At 37.0% G+C, this 18169-nt stretch overlaps 3 protein-coding genes across 3 annotated transcripts in view; 1 reads left to right on the forward strand and 2 right to left on the reverse strand.

The window, feature by feature from the left end:
* LOC149053370 (uncharacterized) overlaps nt 1-18169 on the reverse strand; it is a 76239-nt gene that overhangs the window by 34085 nt on the left and 23985 nt on the right. The gene's annotated exons all lie outside the window — the stretch shown is intronic.
* On the reverse strand, nt 1460-6955 carry LOC149053373 (uromodulin-like). The gene is made up of 5 exons (XM_089203501.1): nt 5139-6955; nt 4704-4853; nt 4466-4588; nt 2991-3125; nt 1460-1857 (listed from the first exon to the last, which is right to left on the reverse strand). The coding sequence occupies exons 1-5, from the start codon at nt 5449-5451 to the stop codon at nt 1481-1483; spliced, it is 1098 nt and encodes a 365-aa protein (XP_089059627.1). The 5' UTR covers nt 5452-6955; the 3' UTR covers nt 1460-1480.
* Nucleotides 14607-17111, forward strand: LOC149053374 (solute carrier family 25 member 32-like). The gene is made up of 5 exons (XM_089190447.1): nt 14607-14681; nt 15459-15550; nt 16105-16164; nt 16456-16506; nt 17039-17111. Exons 1-5 carry the CDS (start codon nt 14607-14609, stop codon nt 17109-17111), a joined length of 351 nt encoding a protein of 116 aa, XP_089046573.1.

Raw genomic sequence — 18169 nt, forward strand, 5'->3', positions numbered from 1 at the left:
TAACATTTACTGTCGTGTTCGTGTTATGAAACTCAGCTGAAAATACTCCGTGTAGGTTAAATGTATTTACAAAGCGATACACAGTTTTTGTTAAATAATTAGATAACATACACGATGCCCTTCTATTTACACCACTCGAAAAGCTGAGCCACAATTGACCCAGCTCATATCACTTTGCTTTGAAAAGTCCACCGGCGATTTTTCTATATTTTGATACGTTGTCAGTCAAGAGACTCGCCTTGCTTTGCCCCATTTGCTTAGTGTTCAGGTCTCATCATCATCAGAGACAAATGAACATCAAATAATTGGAAGACTAGTCTTAGCTGGAGTATTGAAATATCAGGCAGTAGCCCTTGAGGGTTATGGTGGGTTTCTTTTCTGCGCTTATTATTTTTCATAGGATCCTTTGAGTATTTTCGCAGTATGAAAAGGAAAACTTCACAGTGAGAAACTGTGATTTTGATTTCAAATCTAACATTCCTGTAAAATATTTTGGTGATGTACTTAAACGGTGTAGAAAGCTGTTTACAACTTATGTTTAGCCTGTTAATGTTGTAAGCAAACATTAACCGTTGTAAAACAGGTCAACTTTTATAAGCTACATGCAGCTTTTAAACTCAATAATACACATGCAAGTTGCACTCGCCCTACGGATTCATGCAATTTGGTCAGTCGTTGAAAAATTTCTCGTTCTGTTTTATCGCAAATTGCGCTTGAAACGCGTAATTACCTATATATAATTATTTAAACAAATTTCGTCGTGAATGAATGAAGTGCCCGTGCCCTTAGTTAAATAAGTTGTCTAGGGACACTCTGAAGCCATTGCGTAAAGATCTTTACCTTGGATTCAAAATAAGCGTGAGATGTAAGCGATCCGTTAATCTCAAATGAATTCTGGTCGATTCAGACACATTTAACACACGTTACGCAGGCTAAACCATTGAATTTTGCTTACTGTGTGTCTGGAAATTGATTCGACGTTCCAAAATACTGAGTGACTATTATTACGTTAACTTTATGTAATTTCAAAGGATGTCGGATTTTGACTGTCATCACTTTTTTTTCTACGCCCATAACGAAAGATAGCGCCTGTTCGTATTCCACTGACCTACGCTAAAATAATCATGGTTTATAATTACAGCAATTAAAGGATGAAAAAGACAAAAAAAAAAAACAACAACAAAAAACAAAAACATAAATGAAATGCTCGAAAACCATCAGCTTGAAAGTTTGTGTCTTGCAGATTTTACTTGAAGACTACTTTGAAGATCCTTCAACTGCCTTCGATGACAGAGGCTATCTGATGAGAATTATCATTCTAATGAGATAAGTACCTGTTTGCCACCAAAGTTAAAATCTGATGATAATGTTTACGATAGAGAAGAAAGGTTGAATACGTCACATGTCAAAACCTTATACACATGTACCTACTGAGCGATTTGTGAATCCTCTTACCACGCGAAGTATATTTACTTCACATTCAGTCTGCACTACAGTAGCGCGAATTACAACCAGGTGGCGTATTAAGTCTGTAGATAAGGTAAGACCCACAGTTTTTTACAAAAATAGTTTTTGTGTATTTGCAACTTGTGACACGATCACTAAAGCAGACCTTCCTGTAAACTTTATCGTCTTCCATTGTAGGATGAGTACCATCCAACCAGCCTGACCAGCCTGTACCACATCTGTATGCTGGCACACGCGTTGTTGGCATTCTTGTTCCTGCAGCTCCCACAAAACGATACCATCCCTCGGGTAGTAAGTTGTCACACAAATATGGTCCATAATCCGGTGTAACGTAATTGCTCTTTCTATTGGCATCACTCAGGATTTGATAATTATGACATGGGTCGGCTACTAAATGAAATAAACATTACAAAAAAAGGTTGTAGTAACAAAGATAACATTTTTTTGTTGACATTTTTCAAGTTAGCTAGTTCGACAACAATTAGATAGGACTGATGTTTTACAAGAACAACTATACGTTAAGTAAAATTTAAAAAAGAATTTGGATTGGACAATGATGATGCAAATAGGAACTAAACTGAAATGATAGCATTATAAAGAGTTATGTTAACTCTTGTTTTAATTGCCCCATCAAAGCCTGTAGTTGTTTGTACCTGAACTGGATGCTACCAAATGCGTTTAAGACATTTTTGATCTTCAGTTCCCACAATTAACCCAATTAGTAACACAATTAAGTCCCGGGAGTGTACAATGACTCTCTATCTATTAGCATCATACAATTATTTATAATCATAACGCGAATGAATTAGTTGCCAGTAATCGGATCCTTGCGTTTGTGCAAAGATTTCTGGGATCGCCACAGGGCAAACATTGCAACTCGCTAAAATAAAATGTATGGTGAAAGGTTGTTTCGACGTCCTAAAAACCTTATTTTGGAGAGAGATCAACGCTTTTTGCCGCAGTTTTATCATAAATGAACACGGTACATTGAACACGAAATATAAAACATACCAATAAACTTCTCTCTTTGCGTAAGGTCTAATGTGAAATCGTCATGGCGTAATGGTCTCGACATATTACAAAATTAGCCATAAATCGTTAGGAAATAACTCATTCAAGTCTTTTCGGTTGTATTTATGTATGTACAGCCTAGATTCATACCTGTTAACGCATTAAATATACAAAATTACGACGTCTGAAAATATACCTCCTCACAGGAGAGAAGTCTTTGTCAGCGGGGATGGAAATTGTTTTTAACGGGCTGTTGCTCGTTGGAAGGATGAGATAAACGATGAAAAACACGAGGAAATCCCTATGTCAAGTAATAGCTTGTTTGAGAAAAATTCCAAGATTTTTTGTGCCGCCACTTTTCTCCTCGAACTCCTTGGAGGAGAAGAGGAAGATTACCGAAAGTCCAGCTGGAACTGTGGGCATACATTCACTTGTGCATCTAAGCAATTTACTGCTACATTCAATGTGGGAAACAAAATAAAAATTTCATCGCTTTCAAAAACCAAACTAACCTTCACAATCAAAACCATCTCCAATAAACGTAGGATTGCAAGAACAGTTGTATGAGCCCTGGGTATTAGTGCAAGATGCATTCGGATGGCATTTGCTCATTTTGAAGGGATGGGCCTCGTTGCATTCGTCAACGTCTGAGAGAGAACGTACATAGTAAAAAAAAAAGTTGTTGAAGACTTGGTCAGATAAGGTCAGAGAAAAAAATATAATCTCTTCAGGAGTCAGCATCTCATTCCTGTAAAAGTTTTTTCCTTTCCCCTTTTCCCTTTTCTTTAATTTTAGCATTTGCCACGAATCTTATTCGTGAGATAATTTGGTTTCATCAACTGAGGTAATGATGTAAAATGACCACCGTAATAGTTACGAAGCTGGCGTTTCTAGTGTTAGCTTTAAAACTCTTTACGGTGGCCAATTTACGTCATCAACTCGGGTGATACTACCTAAGTACCCTGTTATACTCTCACACCGACGCAGCACCACAGTTTCCTTGGAGACTTACCCCCTTTATTCATCACTCTTTCTATCAGTTTACTGTCGAGATAACCCACGCGGGATGTTGTGAGGACACGAGAAAAGTTTGTAATTCCGAGTTGGAGGCGATTGATTTTTTTTTTTCGAGTGGTTTCCCAACATCTGGAGACGTTTACTACGCTGGTAAACCGATATAAAATGTGGTATGTTACTTTTATAACATAAACTTCAATTTTCCATGGGTTTATCGCTACAATCAACGGTTGTTTTTTGACCAATCAGAGCGCTCGTAGTATCTTCATTATTTTACAAAACTTGATGATAATAATTTTCAAGTAATAGTGTAGTTTGATCGTCCGGGTGAGTGTAGTCCTAAGAAGGACTGTTGTTGGTAGTGGTGACTGACGTTTGGACAACCTGAGCGGAAGTCATCATCAGAGTCAAGTGATTTTCACCAGGCTGACATTCACATACATGTGATCCAAGGGTGTTATTGCAGGTAGCATTTACGTGACAGGAGTGATTTCCTTTACACTCGTCAATATCTGAGAAACCGTAAATGCATTTTGCACTTTATTTTTGTCACCTAACGATTTGTAATTACTTTAATCATTTCAAATAATAAGTAAAAGCTTTCACTTTTTCGTCGTTAACGAACTAGATTTTTGAAACGTGCAACCTAGATATTATATTCTCTTCTCCAGTATATTTTTTTAATCTCTTAACATGATGGCTCTGGAAAAACCGGATGTAGATCATGGCAGCTCCTTGCATAAACATATATGGGTAATGCTGCTTAAAAAAACAAACTTTAGCAATAGTAGGACAGTAGTTCCTGCTAAAATTGCGTCGTTTAATGCTAAGGCTTCTCTGATATAGCATGCAAGCTATCATTGGTCTATTATTCACTCATTCGATTGTTGATAGCTCAAATATACAATCAGTGTTTTTTAGGCGAAAAAATATTAAATATTTTACCTCGGCATGCCTGTAACTGTTTTACCTGAGCACGAGCGTCCATCCCCAATAAATCCTTCTTTGCAGGTGCAATTATAAAACCCAACAGTATTGGAGCAGTTTGCATTTTCGTCACAAACGTTATTGCTGCCTTTACATTCATCGATGTCTAATTGAAAATTAATCAAAGAAAACACTGAGACAAGGTGAAAACATTTCAAAAAAGGCTGAGGCAAAGGTAGACCAAACGTTGTGTAAATTCTGTTCTTGGTATACTGACTTACCTTCCAAAATCATGTCGCAGTAAACCAACTTTGAGCTCCCGACATTAGTTGGATCCAACCAGTAGTTTTTACTGATGCTGTCTTTACCTTCACTTAATTTTATCTCTTGGCACGACAGCGCTGGTAATTCAGGAATAGATCCTAAGAGGGCTAATATATAGACATGACTTCATTAATGGTTTAAGGGTAATAGAAATTGCAAAACAGATTAGATCTGAAAATATATTTGTGTGGGCTAAACATGGAATAACAATAATTAAGAGCCGAGAAGTTTAGCTGATATCAATGTATGCATGGAAGGCGAATTTTGCTTTAAGACACTGACTCTATTTAATAACAAAGCAATCGGACAGCAGCTCTCGGAAAGTAGCGAGGTCTTACTGGGAACTCACTGAGAGAGATTTGTATGTAAAATAAACTAAACCGGATACATACTTCTACCACTAATGCGTCCCATGTAAAAGCGTAAATCATCTGGCTGAAAATTCTCGGGCCTTGCTTCCTTGGTTCGGGAGTTCAATTCACAGGACTTTTCCCCAATTACATAATTGTAGCTTTGACATATCGTTTCTCTCTCGCAGGTGATATCGCACACATGAGGAGCTGTTACTGGGACCTTTTTAAAGACGAATCCTTTGAGAGCCATACCAGGTAAGCTAACTTCTGTCTTGCACGGAATTTTGGCAATAGCGAAGTCCATGAGATACAAAGAGGCCAATAGGATTAGGAAGCTTGAATTCCTCGCCATTGCCACTGATGCTGAAATTGGAAAGTATACGTTATTTAGGAATATGCATTGAGCGTTTTTTTCTGGCCCATTGATTTAACACAAACCAAACCAAACAAGTAATCAAACAAAATGCCCCCCAAAATAGGCGGAAGGACAAACAAGCGGAAGAGAAATGAAGAAATCCATTCTGAATCGGTTGTAAGTCAACTACATGTCTATTAAATGTTACTACTGTTGGAGTCGCTACACCTTTGTTCATCCGCAGCTCTTTGATATTCGTAACTTTTACATCTCTTGCAGTTATTTGGGAATTATGAGTTGCGGCATTTTGGCGATACAAAACATATCGTGACCGTCCGATTTATGGAAAAGAAATAAAGAAATCCATTCTGAATCGGTTGTAAGTCAACGACATGTCTACTAAATGTTACTACTGTCGGAGTCGCTACACCTTTGTTCATCCGCCTCTTTGATATTCTTAACTTTTACATCTCTTGCAGTTATTTGGGAATTGTAAAGGTTGCCTCCTAGACAGAGTTGCAGCTGAGATGTTGATCGGCCTCAAGATTAAAAGGTGACAATGAAACAAGTGAGGTAAGCATTCATGTATTTTTAGATAGACTTGATCCATTGTTATTTTGAGTTACGGCATTTTGGCGATGCAAAACATATCGTGACCGTTTGATTTATAGGAGAGAATATTAATTCATGTCATGGCAAGTTGATAAGAAAAAAAAGTTCAAACAAGACTCTGTGCTTTCCTTACGTTAATATTACTGTGCTTGCAATTTTTCGACACCCTTATTAAACAATGCCACACAACTTTTGCGCCAAAGATTCGGTTTGAACAAAATGATTCGATTCCTCCTCCATATCAATTTAAGAGAGGAGATGTGAGGTTGAATTTGCTTTATGAATCCATAGATTGAAATGAGGCTTTTTAATTGAAAAAGGCCTGTTGAATTGCGGCAAAACTTTGGTCTCGATTTCTCTATTGTTCTTTAGAGGTGAAAAATTTTTTTGTCGTAGGTTGTGTTGGTAAAAGATGAGTGCTCGCTCCTTTGAAGTCCTATATAAAATATTTTGCACCATATGTTGGAGCTCAAACGCTTGCAATTTTTTCTTTAATGTATCGACACACGGATGAAGCACGTTCGATTTTACCGTTTTATTAGCACAGAGAAGAACATTATTTCTCATCTTAATGATAACAGAGAATTTGACTTACCCCGAAAAGGAATAACGAATGATAAACACGCAATTATTCCTTAGAGCCCCCGCACTCACCAACGTCAGGGAGACTTGATTATCACTTTTCAGAAACTTTTAAGCCTAAAAGATATATAATTCACCTCTGCTTAAAAACGAGTGCCCTGAAACATTTGGGAATGATGTGTTAACATACTTAAAAAAAGTTCTCCAGAAATTAGATCAGCACTTAAATAGTTACCAAGTAGCTTCGATTCTTAATGCACAGCCTTTGTGCATTGAAATTTAAGTCGGAGATAAGTCCTAAAAAAAAAAAAAACATTGTTTTGAGTATAGTTCCGTGACCGAAAATTACGAATTTGATGCATAAAAGACACTTATATCAGTTTAGAGAATGGAAATGAGCCGAACCTCCTTATGAGGTTTCTATTGTAGGAAAGACGCAAATTAAAACCGACTGAGAACACCTGTGGGGCTTGAAGATAATTAAGTCCCGAAGATTACACTTCTCGAAGAAGAAAATAAGTACGATCGGTCAAGCAATTTGAACTTCATTCTCTTACTATTTATTCCGAAAAAATATTTTTTGACTGAACCCCAAAAATATTTAGAGAAAAGTTGTCTCGAATCATTTATCCAAGGTGAAGCTAATGATTCCTTTGTTGCCAAAACTTACGTGAACGCTATCAATTTCTTCTTTTTTTTGATGTTGAAGTTAGTCTTAATGACTACTCCAGCCCTCTGCACATGCAGAATAAAACAAGTTCCCACAGGACTTTGGTACAATTTTTTTCATTTGACCTCTTTGGAGGCACCGCAAAACCTCAAAACCGTTGAGGAAAGTAGAACCAAAGTAGAATTCGACCATCGTCGTGTTAAAAACAAATACACAGGCCTTTTATAGATAACAATCAAAGGTGATATTCGGAGCATCCTTGCAGCTACTGTGCTGAAGAAAAAAATGTCCCTATGGAAATATCGTTGGCTTTTATGTTCTATGTGATAAATTTTGGTCATGTTTTGAAACTGAGAGATTTTGGAAAGCATTATTACGCCGCCACAAATTGCTGTGAAACAGCATTTCTAATCAGCGAGAAAATAAAACGGTGTACCAAATAGGCTTTCCGCAGTGACTCTAAGCCAGATTATAAACTGGCATATTGATGAATTCTCTCTCGCGTAAAATTAACGAAAAAAAAGTGTTCGAAAACTTTGCGCCGCAAAAGAAGTCGTAGAAAGTCGATAAAAAGAAATTTCATTTTGAACTTTTACTTGCGAAGAACATTATTGCTTTATTCACATCGATTATGCTGCATTACAAACGTGAAATTCGAGATGTGATACAGAGTATTTCCAATATGAATGAACATGTCCTTTTTGGACAGATTGTTTGAAAAATTGATGTAAAGCTCATGTTTTAAATCGGTTGCTTTCAAGAAAAAAACCCTTACTTTGTTAGTTGGAGAATTAGAAATATCAGGTCAAAGTTAACATCTTACCCGTCAGAAGAGAAAGGAAAAGCAAATCCTATAAAAGGACTGCAAAACTCAAAACTAATCGCTTTAAGTTAAATTTTTTTCCAGATTCGAGGGATTATCGCATCGAATTCGTTCGAACAATTTATTTTCCTTTTGGTTTTCTCAAAATGAAGAAGTTGTATGTTCCGAATAGTTTAATATAGTTTTTCATTCTTGGAGTGTTCATTAGAGTTAAAGAAAACTGGCTCACCTTTTAAGATGCAGCACCTCTCCGGTAAGAAATTCAAAACGCATTACAAAGAATGCTGTCATTAGCATTTGTTGCCTCATAATTGCAGCTGAAGTCATAGTAGTCAATAGAATGACTCTTAATTAATAATTAATATCTCGTTCCTGTCTGATCCTTGAGAATATATCACACTGCCTTTTTTTAAGTCTGGAAACGGTTTAGAATTTATTTATAAATATCGCAACTTTTCGTAGCAGTCTGAGTGACTCGAGTGTTACTTTGGGTAAATAGAAACATATTCTACTCTAATGATGATTTTAGATATATATGAAATTTATATATTTGTACTGCGGCGAAGAGACGAAATTAAGAGATCCTCGCAGCTAAGAACACTACTGAAATGAGTAGTTGAAAATAGGACCTGAAAAAAATTCAGGCCCTTACGGGATTTGAATCCATGACCTCTGCGATACCGGTGCAGTGCCGGTACTCTCTTAAACTTGCCACTTGCCGTAAACATAAAGAAGACTCTGTAATGATGAAAAGAATCGCACGCACCCTAAGAGGTTAATTAAGAATAAGGAATAATAGGCTTTTGTTCCTTACAGGCACGCAGTTATTACGCAATAAAGAAGTAATTACCAGCTCAAATAAACTATTTATTTTACACACATCGAACCTCTACACAGGCTTCTGCCTTTTTTTGATTTAGTTATACTTTATTTTTGTATCATCATTCTGTTGTAAATTATTTCGTGGACACGAGTCATCAAGAGTAATTAATTTCATGAACTTAAACAAAGAGGAATGTACGATTCATTGAATGAAAACATTAAAATTTCATGGGAGAAAAGGCGTCCTACATTCTTAAAATATGAATGAAGAGAACCCCTGCACGTCTTTAAATGAATTCCGTGTTATATAAGCTTGAAAAGAAAAAAAAGAAAGGCTTGTTTTTTTCGATATAATTCAAAACCAAAGACGGAGTTTAAAGCTACTTCATTTAAAAACCATGGTGTTATCAACATTTTTATATTTCAACTGTTTGTGGCCACAGTAGACAGTTTCAGTCGTGTTATTATAAAAGATCTCCTCATTTCTACGTAGTTCTTAAGATTAATTTGACTTGATTTCATATCTCGGTGGCTTGGAAAACATTTTTAAAAGTCATAACACACAGCAAGAATTTTGTGGTTATAACTGGCAATAATTCTTAAAAACAAAGAAAACCCTTCATTTTTTCATAACAATGATCGATCTCACCCTGAAGGAATAATGAAAAAACTACCACGAAGCAAGAAAGGATATTATGTCTTGCACGCAACGTTCTTTATAACTCCTCGTCCTCAGCAGCGTAAGAAGACTCGATTATCATTTCTTATGGGCTGTTAACCTAAGACATGTCGAACTTCTAGAGTTTTACTCAGGTTTTTCTAATGATAGGAAGGATCGGCTACAAAGTGAAATGACAATTGCAAAAGGACTAAGATGATTAAAAATCAATGTTTGAAGGTTTTCCCTGACATCCTATAATTCTAGAAGCTTGCCAAAAAGCCGTAAAACTTGTACTTAGCAAGGAACATGACTATGCATTGATGCAGATGCTCGTAAAAAGTTCAGCATAATATGCTAATATATTAGAGTATAGGATTTTAATTTGCGTCAAACCCCACATACAACACCCCATAATCGGTTACTATCCAGTACTTTGCAGCTTGTTTATGAAATGCAGAGGCCGAGGCCGAGACTTACATAACTAATAAAGATTTTGGTCTATTTACAAAGCATTTCACAGGTTAGAATATTTATGTAGTAAGTTAATTATTAATATCATAATTTTTTGTTTGGGTGATAATAGCACACGATTACCACAGACTAGTTATAGAGAGAAATTTAAACTACTTTTTTAAAGACTCCTCAGTCAATATTTGTCGGTTTGCAACTTTGGGTGCTGTCACAACAGTCATTCAAAAAATGTTACTAATAAATAAATTATTGTTCCTGTCTAGTGCTCGAGATTTAAAATACACAGTTTATTTCAGTCTCAAAAGCGTAGAGTTTTTACAGTAAATGTTGAAGCTCTACTGCAGCGGGATGAGTCAGGCTTGTAATTTTAGCTTAACAAGTACTTTGGCTCTTTAAAATTGTCAGCAGCCTTAATTATTAAAAAAAATTAAACGAGTCTTTAGGTATAGGGGACCATGAAGAGGAGTACAAAGAGAAAAGAATCACGCCCCAGGCAATCATTAGAGTGATAAAGGAGTGATACTCACTTTCAGTAGGTTGTTTAGTATACAATAATTAAACCTCTAACTCCTGGCGTGATGTTCGGTTGGGGTCTTTGGGTATTTAGATCCCCGGTGTGCTCTCCACGTTAGTACGAGGTATCTTCATATCACAAAAAGGGATATAACATTGGTTTCCTATTCCGCAGGTATTGCGCACATATGTCGCAGGTCAAGAAATTTTTATGAAGTTGACAAATTTGTGGAATAAAAGAACCCTTCTAGGCTTTTTCAGCTAATTCTGCTGTCCAAGAACTTCAAAAAAATTATTGACAAAAGAATAAGAAAATCGTTAAAAACATTAGTTTGCGAAATGGTGAAAAAATTAGCATAACCTCAAAAATTTGATGGGTGAAATAACAATGCTGGTGCACGAAATTAAATAGCAGGTCTTCTCTCTCTTGGGGCTAAGACCATAATGAGCTACCCTTTTAAGAACGAGTCTCTGTAAGAATCAAACATCTTGGGAAATGGAAATTTTCAACCCCCCTTCAAATTTTGCATGCAGTTAGGCACTCAGGGGGGATGCACAAAAATGCCCTTTTTAAAGGTCGCCGCACTCTTGTTGCCATGGTAACAACGGCTGCTTATTCGAGGCCTGGGGCCTCATTTTCATACAAAAACGTCGCAAAAAAAGAGTGAAATGTTTATTTCTCTATCTCAAGCTAAATACAACATTACAAATTGGCACTTGTACCATATATAGTGACATAATTCTTCTACACTTTGATTTATTCAATTTTCCCTGGGAGTGAATGTGAACACACCAATAGATTATTCATCTCGGTAAAGTTTCGGTCATTTTGGTTGTCAGGTAAAACAGGGAAAACGTTTATCTGAATTTCTCCAAAAGTACACCAATACTGGAACTGAAACTACCCACCTAGCTGGTTACAATATTCTAGTTTTTAAATATGTAAAAATCTCTGCGGGCCTGCCCCTACTTTTTATAGGGGCAGTTCGCGAAAAAAGCTCAAAATCAGATATTGCATAATTTGGCGATGTTTACATCTAATGTTCCCAACAACAAATGTTTCAGATAAATGAAACGAGCGAAGCTTTGGAAGAATGTTATCTTATGAGTAATATCCCGAAGAGAAACCTCGCCTCTGGTTGTCACTTCATGGAGGACTACTCGACGTAACCACAAACATATACCTCAAATCGTGTGCATATTGTCCAGGTTCCGAGTGTTGTACCTTCGTTCATGGGAATTTGAGCAACCCGAAGTCCTCTGAAGATACACTGTTATACTTGTATGTCATTTGAAACATGTTGAAGTCGGCTGATCTACAGGAAAGTATCCTCACACCGCTTATTTGTCATAAACATGAAGGTTATCACGATGGCGTGACGCTGTATTTCTCCATGAAGCTTCCATCGGTCGCTCCAAAGAAAACAAGAAATAGATATTTTTCTTATATGTAAGCAGATTTCCGCTTTCTGAAGTAAAACAACCCAAAAAAATAGAGGAAAACCTTAATTGAACGCTCGTAGACACTGAGAATCTGAGAGTATAAATCATAACTTGTCAGTGGCAGTACTACATGTAAAACCAAGTTGGAAGAATAGCAATTTGAACGACATAGGCATCTCCTCACAAAGAACAGATTCGGGCAGTTATCATTTCCTTGTGACAGGAATTAAGATATTCCAAATCATCTGAAAACAGTCAGAAAACTGTTAGAAAATTTGCATACGATATGCGAGGAGGGACTTATAACCGCCGCAGTGCTATCGAGTCAATCAATGTTTCCTTCCATGTCTTGATAAAGAAAAAATCATAATAAAGCTCGAAATAAAAGATTTAATGAAATCATAATGTCATAATTCCCCCTTTCAAACAACTTATTATCCACATGCAAATCGCAACTTGTCACTTGAACGAAACTCCCCATGGTTAATATGTAATCCGGATTGCTTCATGTCCATCAGAAAAAGGACAGCGATTTCATCACCATTATTTTCCATACTTTTCTCCCGGATATCTTTTACAAGCTTAAAAAAAGATGAATATAACGCAATCTCCCAGTGATTTACACGAGAGGAAGTCAAAGGTCCTTTAATTTTCCCCTGAGGTAGCCGGCTCACTAGGAAGGAGATCGTTCGGTCCAATATTGTTAGTCTGTGGACATTATCAAGCCAATAACTTGAGAAGATTGTGCCCTTTGGTTCATCAATGACAGCATTAATTATTTCAAATCTGTATTTCTCGGTCCAAGCGACACCAAAAACAGTTCCTTCGTAATTTTGTAAGCACTTTCTAGAGCATTTTATTGTCACGGGAAATAAATCTCAAGGCTCAAAGCCAATATAACGTTCGAGCAGGTGAAAGACTCCCTGAAAAAAGCTAAATTTTGGAAATTGATTGTGATGAAATCCCTGTTCCGTTTTCTGTACTGCAGGGATACTGAGTAGTTCAAAATCTCCACTTTGTGATGATTTTCGCGTCGTACAAATTGCCATTGTTGCGACTGAGTTTTACATGTAGTACTGCCGCTGACAAGCTGCGATTTCTGCTCTCAGATTCCCAGTGTTTACGAGTGTTCAATTGAGGTTTTCTTCTTTTTTCTGGCTGTTTTTTACTTAGAATGCGCGGAAATCTGCTGATATATCCAAAAATGTCCATTTCTCGTCTTCTTTGGAACAATCGATGGAAACTTCATGGAGAAATACAGCGTCATGCCGTCGTTACAACGTACATGTTTATGACAAATGACTGGTGTGAGGATAGTTTCGTATAGATTACCCGACTTCAACATCTTTCAAATGACATACAAGTATAACAGTGTATCTTCAGAGGACTTCGGATCGCTCAAATTCCCATGAAAGAAGGTGCAGCACTCGGAATCTGGATGATATGCACACGATTTGAGGTATATGTTTGCAGTTACGTCGGGTAGTCCTCCATGAAGTTTAATCTATTTTTTTTTAAAGATGACATCCAGAGGCGAGATTTCTCTTCGGGATAGTGCTCATAAGATAACATTCTTCCAAAGCCGTGCATGTTTCATTTTTCTGAAACATTTGTTGTTGAGAACATTAGATGCAAACATCACCAAATTACGCAATATCTGATTTTGAGCTTTTTTCGCGAATTGCTCCTATAAAAAGTAGAGGCAGACCCGCAGAGATTTTTACATATTTAAAAACTAGAATATTGTAACCAGCTAGGTGGGTAGTTTCAGTTCCAGAATTCGTGTACTTTTGGAGAAATTCAGATAAACGTTTTCCCTGTTTTACCTGACAGCAAAAATGACCGAAACTGTACCGAGATGAATAATCTATTGGTATGTCCACATTCACTTTCAGGGAAACTTGAATGAATAAAAGTGAAGACGAATGATGTCACTATATATTGTACAAGTGCCAATATGTAATGTTGTATTTAGCTTGAGATAGAGAAATAAACATTTCGCTCTTTTTTTGCAACGTTTTTGTATGAAAATGGGCCCCCAGGCCTCGAACAAGCAGCCGTTGTTACCATGGCAACAAGAGTGCTGCGACTTTTAAAAAGGGCATTTTTGTGCATCCCCCCTGAGTGCCTAACTGCATGCAAAATTTGAAGGGGGGTTGAAAATTTTCATTTCCCAAGATATTTGATTCTTACAGACTTGTTCTTAATATTGTAGTTAGTATGTTTTGGTTACTGCATATGCACTAAGCCAACAGTGGTTTTAAAAACCTCCTTAAAAAAAGGAGGGAAACAATCGAAAAGAGAAAAAGGGAAGGTAAGCACAAAAACAAAAGAGAAGCATAATCATCAGTCTTAGAGTCAGGAACCATACAAAGCTATTTCAGCCTTTTTTAAGACCCCGCTATCTTCGCCTAGCTTAGATAATGGTATTGTGAGTGATTAACCTGAGTTTATGTGTTTGGATGGAACATGAAGTTTGCTCATATCATTTTATTTTACTTGACCAGGGTTACGTTCCAGGTGTGTTTGGCGTATCACACGTAGTCCTGCAATTCATGGCCTATGAGGAGCTGAAGAAAGGCTACAGTCAATATTTTGGAACACCAATGAACAAGAAGCTTGAGAATACTGTCTGCACGTGTCTGTATAGTTGATTGTATACGCGTTAAAGCTCACAAATTCAACCGAGTTAGCAAACAAGAAACTCTTGGTCTTAAACCTTGACAAACAGAACATGTGAAGTGCTTTTACTCTGATCAAGTTCATAGCTTAGGGTGGATGATTGAAGTGTTGTCATTTACTGGAACGAAACTTTACTCTCAACTCCCCTCTCCACCCAGAAGGATTGATAAGAATCAATCCTTTGCCCCCCCCCCCCCCAAGAATGACTGACATCTAACTTCTCCTTACAATATCACCTCTGAATCACACATGGAGGTCACAAGAATAGAGGAAATATTCAGCCACCGAAAAAGTTCTTGACTGTTTAAGAAATTCTCCTTGTCAGTATCTTTGGAAATGTACAGAGAATAGTATGGAGAATATGGATACTGATGATAGGATGTAAAGGGTCAACACGAACACGTGTAATGGCCAGTGGCGAATGTAAAAAGAGAACATGAGAGAGGGAAGGGTGGGGGAAGTTTTTTGGCTTCTCATCTTGAGTAGTCATCCTCCATGACGAGCCTTAGCATTTTGAAGCCACAACTGACGCCCAAAAGACAACCTTTATTACCTTTATTGTACACGTGGCTGGTAGGAAGGTACTAATAGGATGAAGTTTATTATTCTGTAACCGTGGGTTATCTTGGGAATCACTCTGAAGAGCTGAAAATATAATAGTTTTTTTTTTATATAAAGTGTTTGCTCCCTAATTTATGTTTTGCTAACTTTTATTTTCTTCATAGAGTTCAACAGAGTACCTTGTAATGGCTTCACTGTCGAAATTTTTCGCCGCAACAGCGACATATCCTTATCAAGTGGTTAGAGCAAGACTTCAGGTTAGAATGGGAGATTCATTAGCAATTTATTAACCTTTTGACATAGATTTCGTTTTACTTTTACATGCTATCATCTTGAAATAAACTTGTAGTTTAAGGCTGTTTTTAGTTTTCAGGCCGGTAATCTCATCGGCTGGCCGGTTTACTGGACTCCAGGTTGATGTGGTCTGTGCTCGAGCCTGGAGCCCCCAGCTAGGTCATTGTGTCGATTCCTTGGGAAAAGATTCGTTAGCCCCACACATCCCCTTCCCAGTGGTTCAAATGGGCGCCAATAAAAGGCCAGGAAACCCTACAATGTGGATAAATATCAATTCTCATGAGGGAGAGTAGCTTTTACCCTCTTTCACTCTTTCCATTCCTCTTGAGATACACGGATCCAAATTGGTTATTGGAACGCACGTCGCGAAAGTTTTGATCCTGTGCCCATAAAATTAGCTAAAGCCAATTGAATATATCAGAAGCTATCTTCAAGCAACAAGATTCTTTTGTTAAATCGTTCAGTATTTACTGTTTCTTGCTGTCATTTATTGTTCATGAATTTTACTTTTCTAAGGAATCAGTACACGATGGTGGAATACAAAGGCGCGTTGGATGTGATTAGTAAGACTTTCAGGTAAGTTGGAACTTGATATGAGAACTTAAAGTTTCCGATACGTCACAGACTAGTTTTCCATCTCTAGTTTCAAACCCTCTACATTTAAGAGAGGTACATTTTTTGCCCGTTTAAAACAATTTGACCAAGAATTGGACCAAAAATGGCGGAGAACCGAAACCAGCTTGTTTGAGTACTGGATCCAATTTTCGGATTGACTTACAGCTTAGTGGTAAAGTCCACATTTTCATGAAAGAAGGTATTCTTCTTTTTCTGGCCTCTTCTCACGGCAGGTTCTTTTCAAAATCTTAGGCTTGAAGGAGTAAAAGGATTTTACAAAGGATTAATTCCCAGTCTCCTCAGGTAAGGCAGAATGTTAAAGATAAATTTGATGATACAAGTAGACTTGCTTATTAGTTTTATGTGTTAAACCGCAAAGTATAATCTAGAATTGGCCAAGAGGGCTTGGTGGGCTCCCATCTTTAATTTTAGGTGGCGCTTTGTAAAGGAAAGGGTCTTAAGGGGAGGGATACCCCCATAAGGTGTTTGAACTTATTTGCACATTCTAGTCTGTGAGAAACTGGGGAGAAGAGACAGGCAATACTGAGATACATTAAGAGGCTATAAAAATTTGGAGTAGGTGTCATGTCATTGTTTTCGTCAGCTATAATTATGTTCGAATACTGTGATATAATTAAGATACTTATCGTTATCACAAGTATTTGTGCGTCAGTGTAAGTTTTAGCGGTTTTCTGTTTTTTTTTTTCAAATTTCGGGAATCCAGCAAAGAAGCCCTGTAGAAGAAACCCTGAAACCGTAATCTTTGTAAAAACCTTCATTATTGACTTTACTGTTTATCGTATGTTTGATTGTTGTTGTTTTTGCTTCTTTTTAGAGTAACACCAGCATGTGCACTCACATTTGTGATGTACGAAAACGTTATTCACTTTCTTCTGCCGGACAGATGACATTGACAGGATAAAGAATGCAATCCGGCAAATGGAGACGATGGACAATATAACAGCAGGTGGTTTTATCACCAGGCTTTATTCTGCAACAGTTCCGACGGATTCATTCATGGAAAAAATATATTAACCATGCGAAGTTAACCGCCCAGTTTGTTTACACATTTTATCGGTAACTTCATTTACCAGCAGCATGTGAATAAGATTTTTTTTCAGAGAAATTTATGTACAACAATGCAAGAGGTAACCATTACTATTCTCAGGTCCTAAGGATAACAATGATTTCTCCCATTGTTCTTTTATGAAGAACCCTCCCCCCCCCCCCACACTTGTCTCTTGCGGGTATCAAATTAATGTACATTCTCGTAGCACTAACAAGGGCATGAAGTACAAGAGATGCCTTTTTGCAAGTTTTTTTTTATTACTATTAACTTCATAATTATTCAAACAATGCTTGTGAAAACTACTTGCAATTAATCAAGAAAAATGTTCAATATTAAGTTAAAAATTACCTTATTTTCCTTTTTCTATTCCTTACGTTAAAATCTTTTTCAATAACTTTCAATAAGTTTTGATTTATGGCTCTGTTTTTACTTCACTGCAACATTTCCTTGTTGTGGTTATTATTTTCCCTTGGTTATTGACACCAACTCCAGCAAAAAATGGTGAAAGCTACTCTTTCGCGATTGCTATCACGTGAATTTGAAGAGTCTTTCACAATCTTTCAGCAGATGAGTGGTATAGAGAACCTACTCCGACCCGTGGACTACACTGCCCTCAACGTTTACTGTCGTGTTCGTGTTATGAAACTGAGGTGAGAATAGTCCGTTTAAGGTAAATGTATTTACAAAGAGATACACAGTTTTTGTGAGATAATGAGATAACATACACGATGTCCTTCTATTTTCACCACTCAAGAATCTGAGCCACAATTGACCTAGCTCATATCACTTTGCTTTAAAAAGTCCACCGACGATTTTTTCTATATTTTGATTCGTTGTTAATAAACTCGCATTGCTTTGCCTCATTTGCTTTGTGTTCAGGTCTTTTCTTGTAAACAA

Source organism: Pocillopora damicornis, chromosome 1, assembly GCF_964200805.1.
Source record: "Pocillopora damicornis chromosome 1, jaPocDami1.2, whole genome shotgun sequence".
NCBI lineage: Eukaryota > Metazoa > Cnidaria > Anthozoa > Scleractinia > Pocilloporidae > Pocillopora > Pocillopora damicornis.

Excerpts from the sequence above, each read along its gene's own strand:
- LOC149053374 (XM_089190447.1), top strand. The coding sequence starts at position 14,607 with ATGGCCTATGAGGAGCTGAAGAAAGGCTACAGTCAATATTTTGGAACA. Across the intron at positions 14,682-15,458 it reads ACAAGAAGCTTGAGAATACT|AGTTCAACAGAGTACCTTGT; the intron begins GTCTGCACGTGT and ends TTTTCTTCATAG. Across the intron at positions 16,165-16,455 it reads GTGATTAGTAAGACTTTCAG|GCTTGAAGGAGTAAAAGGAT; the intron begins GTAAGTTGGAAC and ends TCAAAATCTTAG.
- LOC149053373 (XM_089203501.1), bottom strand. The coding sequence starts at position 5,451 with ATGGCGAGGAATTCAAGCTTCCTAATCCTATTGGCCTCTTTGTATCTC. Across the intron at positions 4,589-4,703 it reads CTGCGACATGATTTTGGAAG|ACATCGATGAATGTAAAGGC; the intron begins GTAAGTCAGTAT and ends ATTTTCAATTAG. Across the intron at positions 1,858-2,990 it reads AGATGGTTTTGATTGTGAAG|TAGCCGACCCATGTCATAAT; the intron begins GTTAGTTTGGTT and ends TATTTCATTTAG.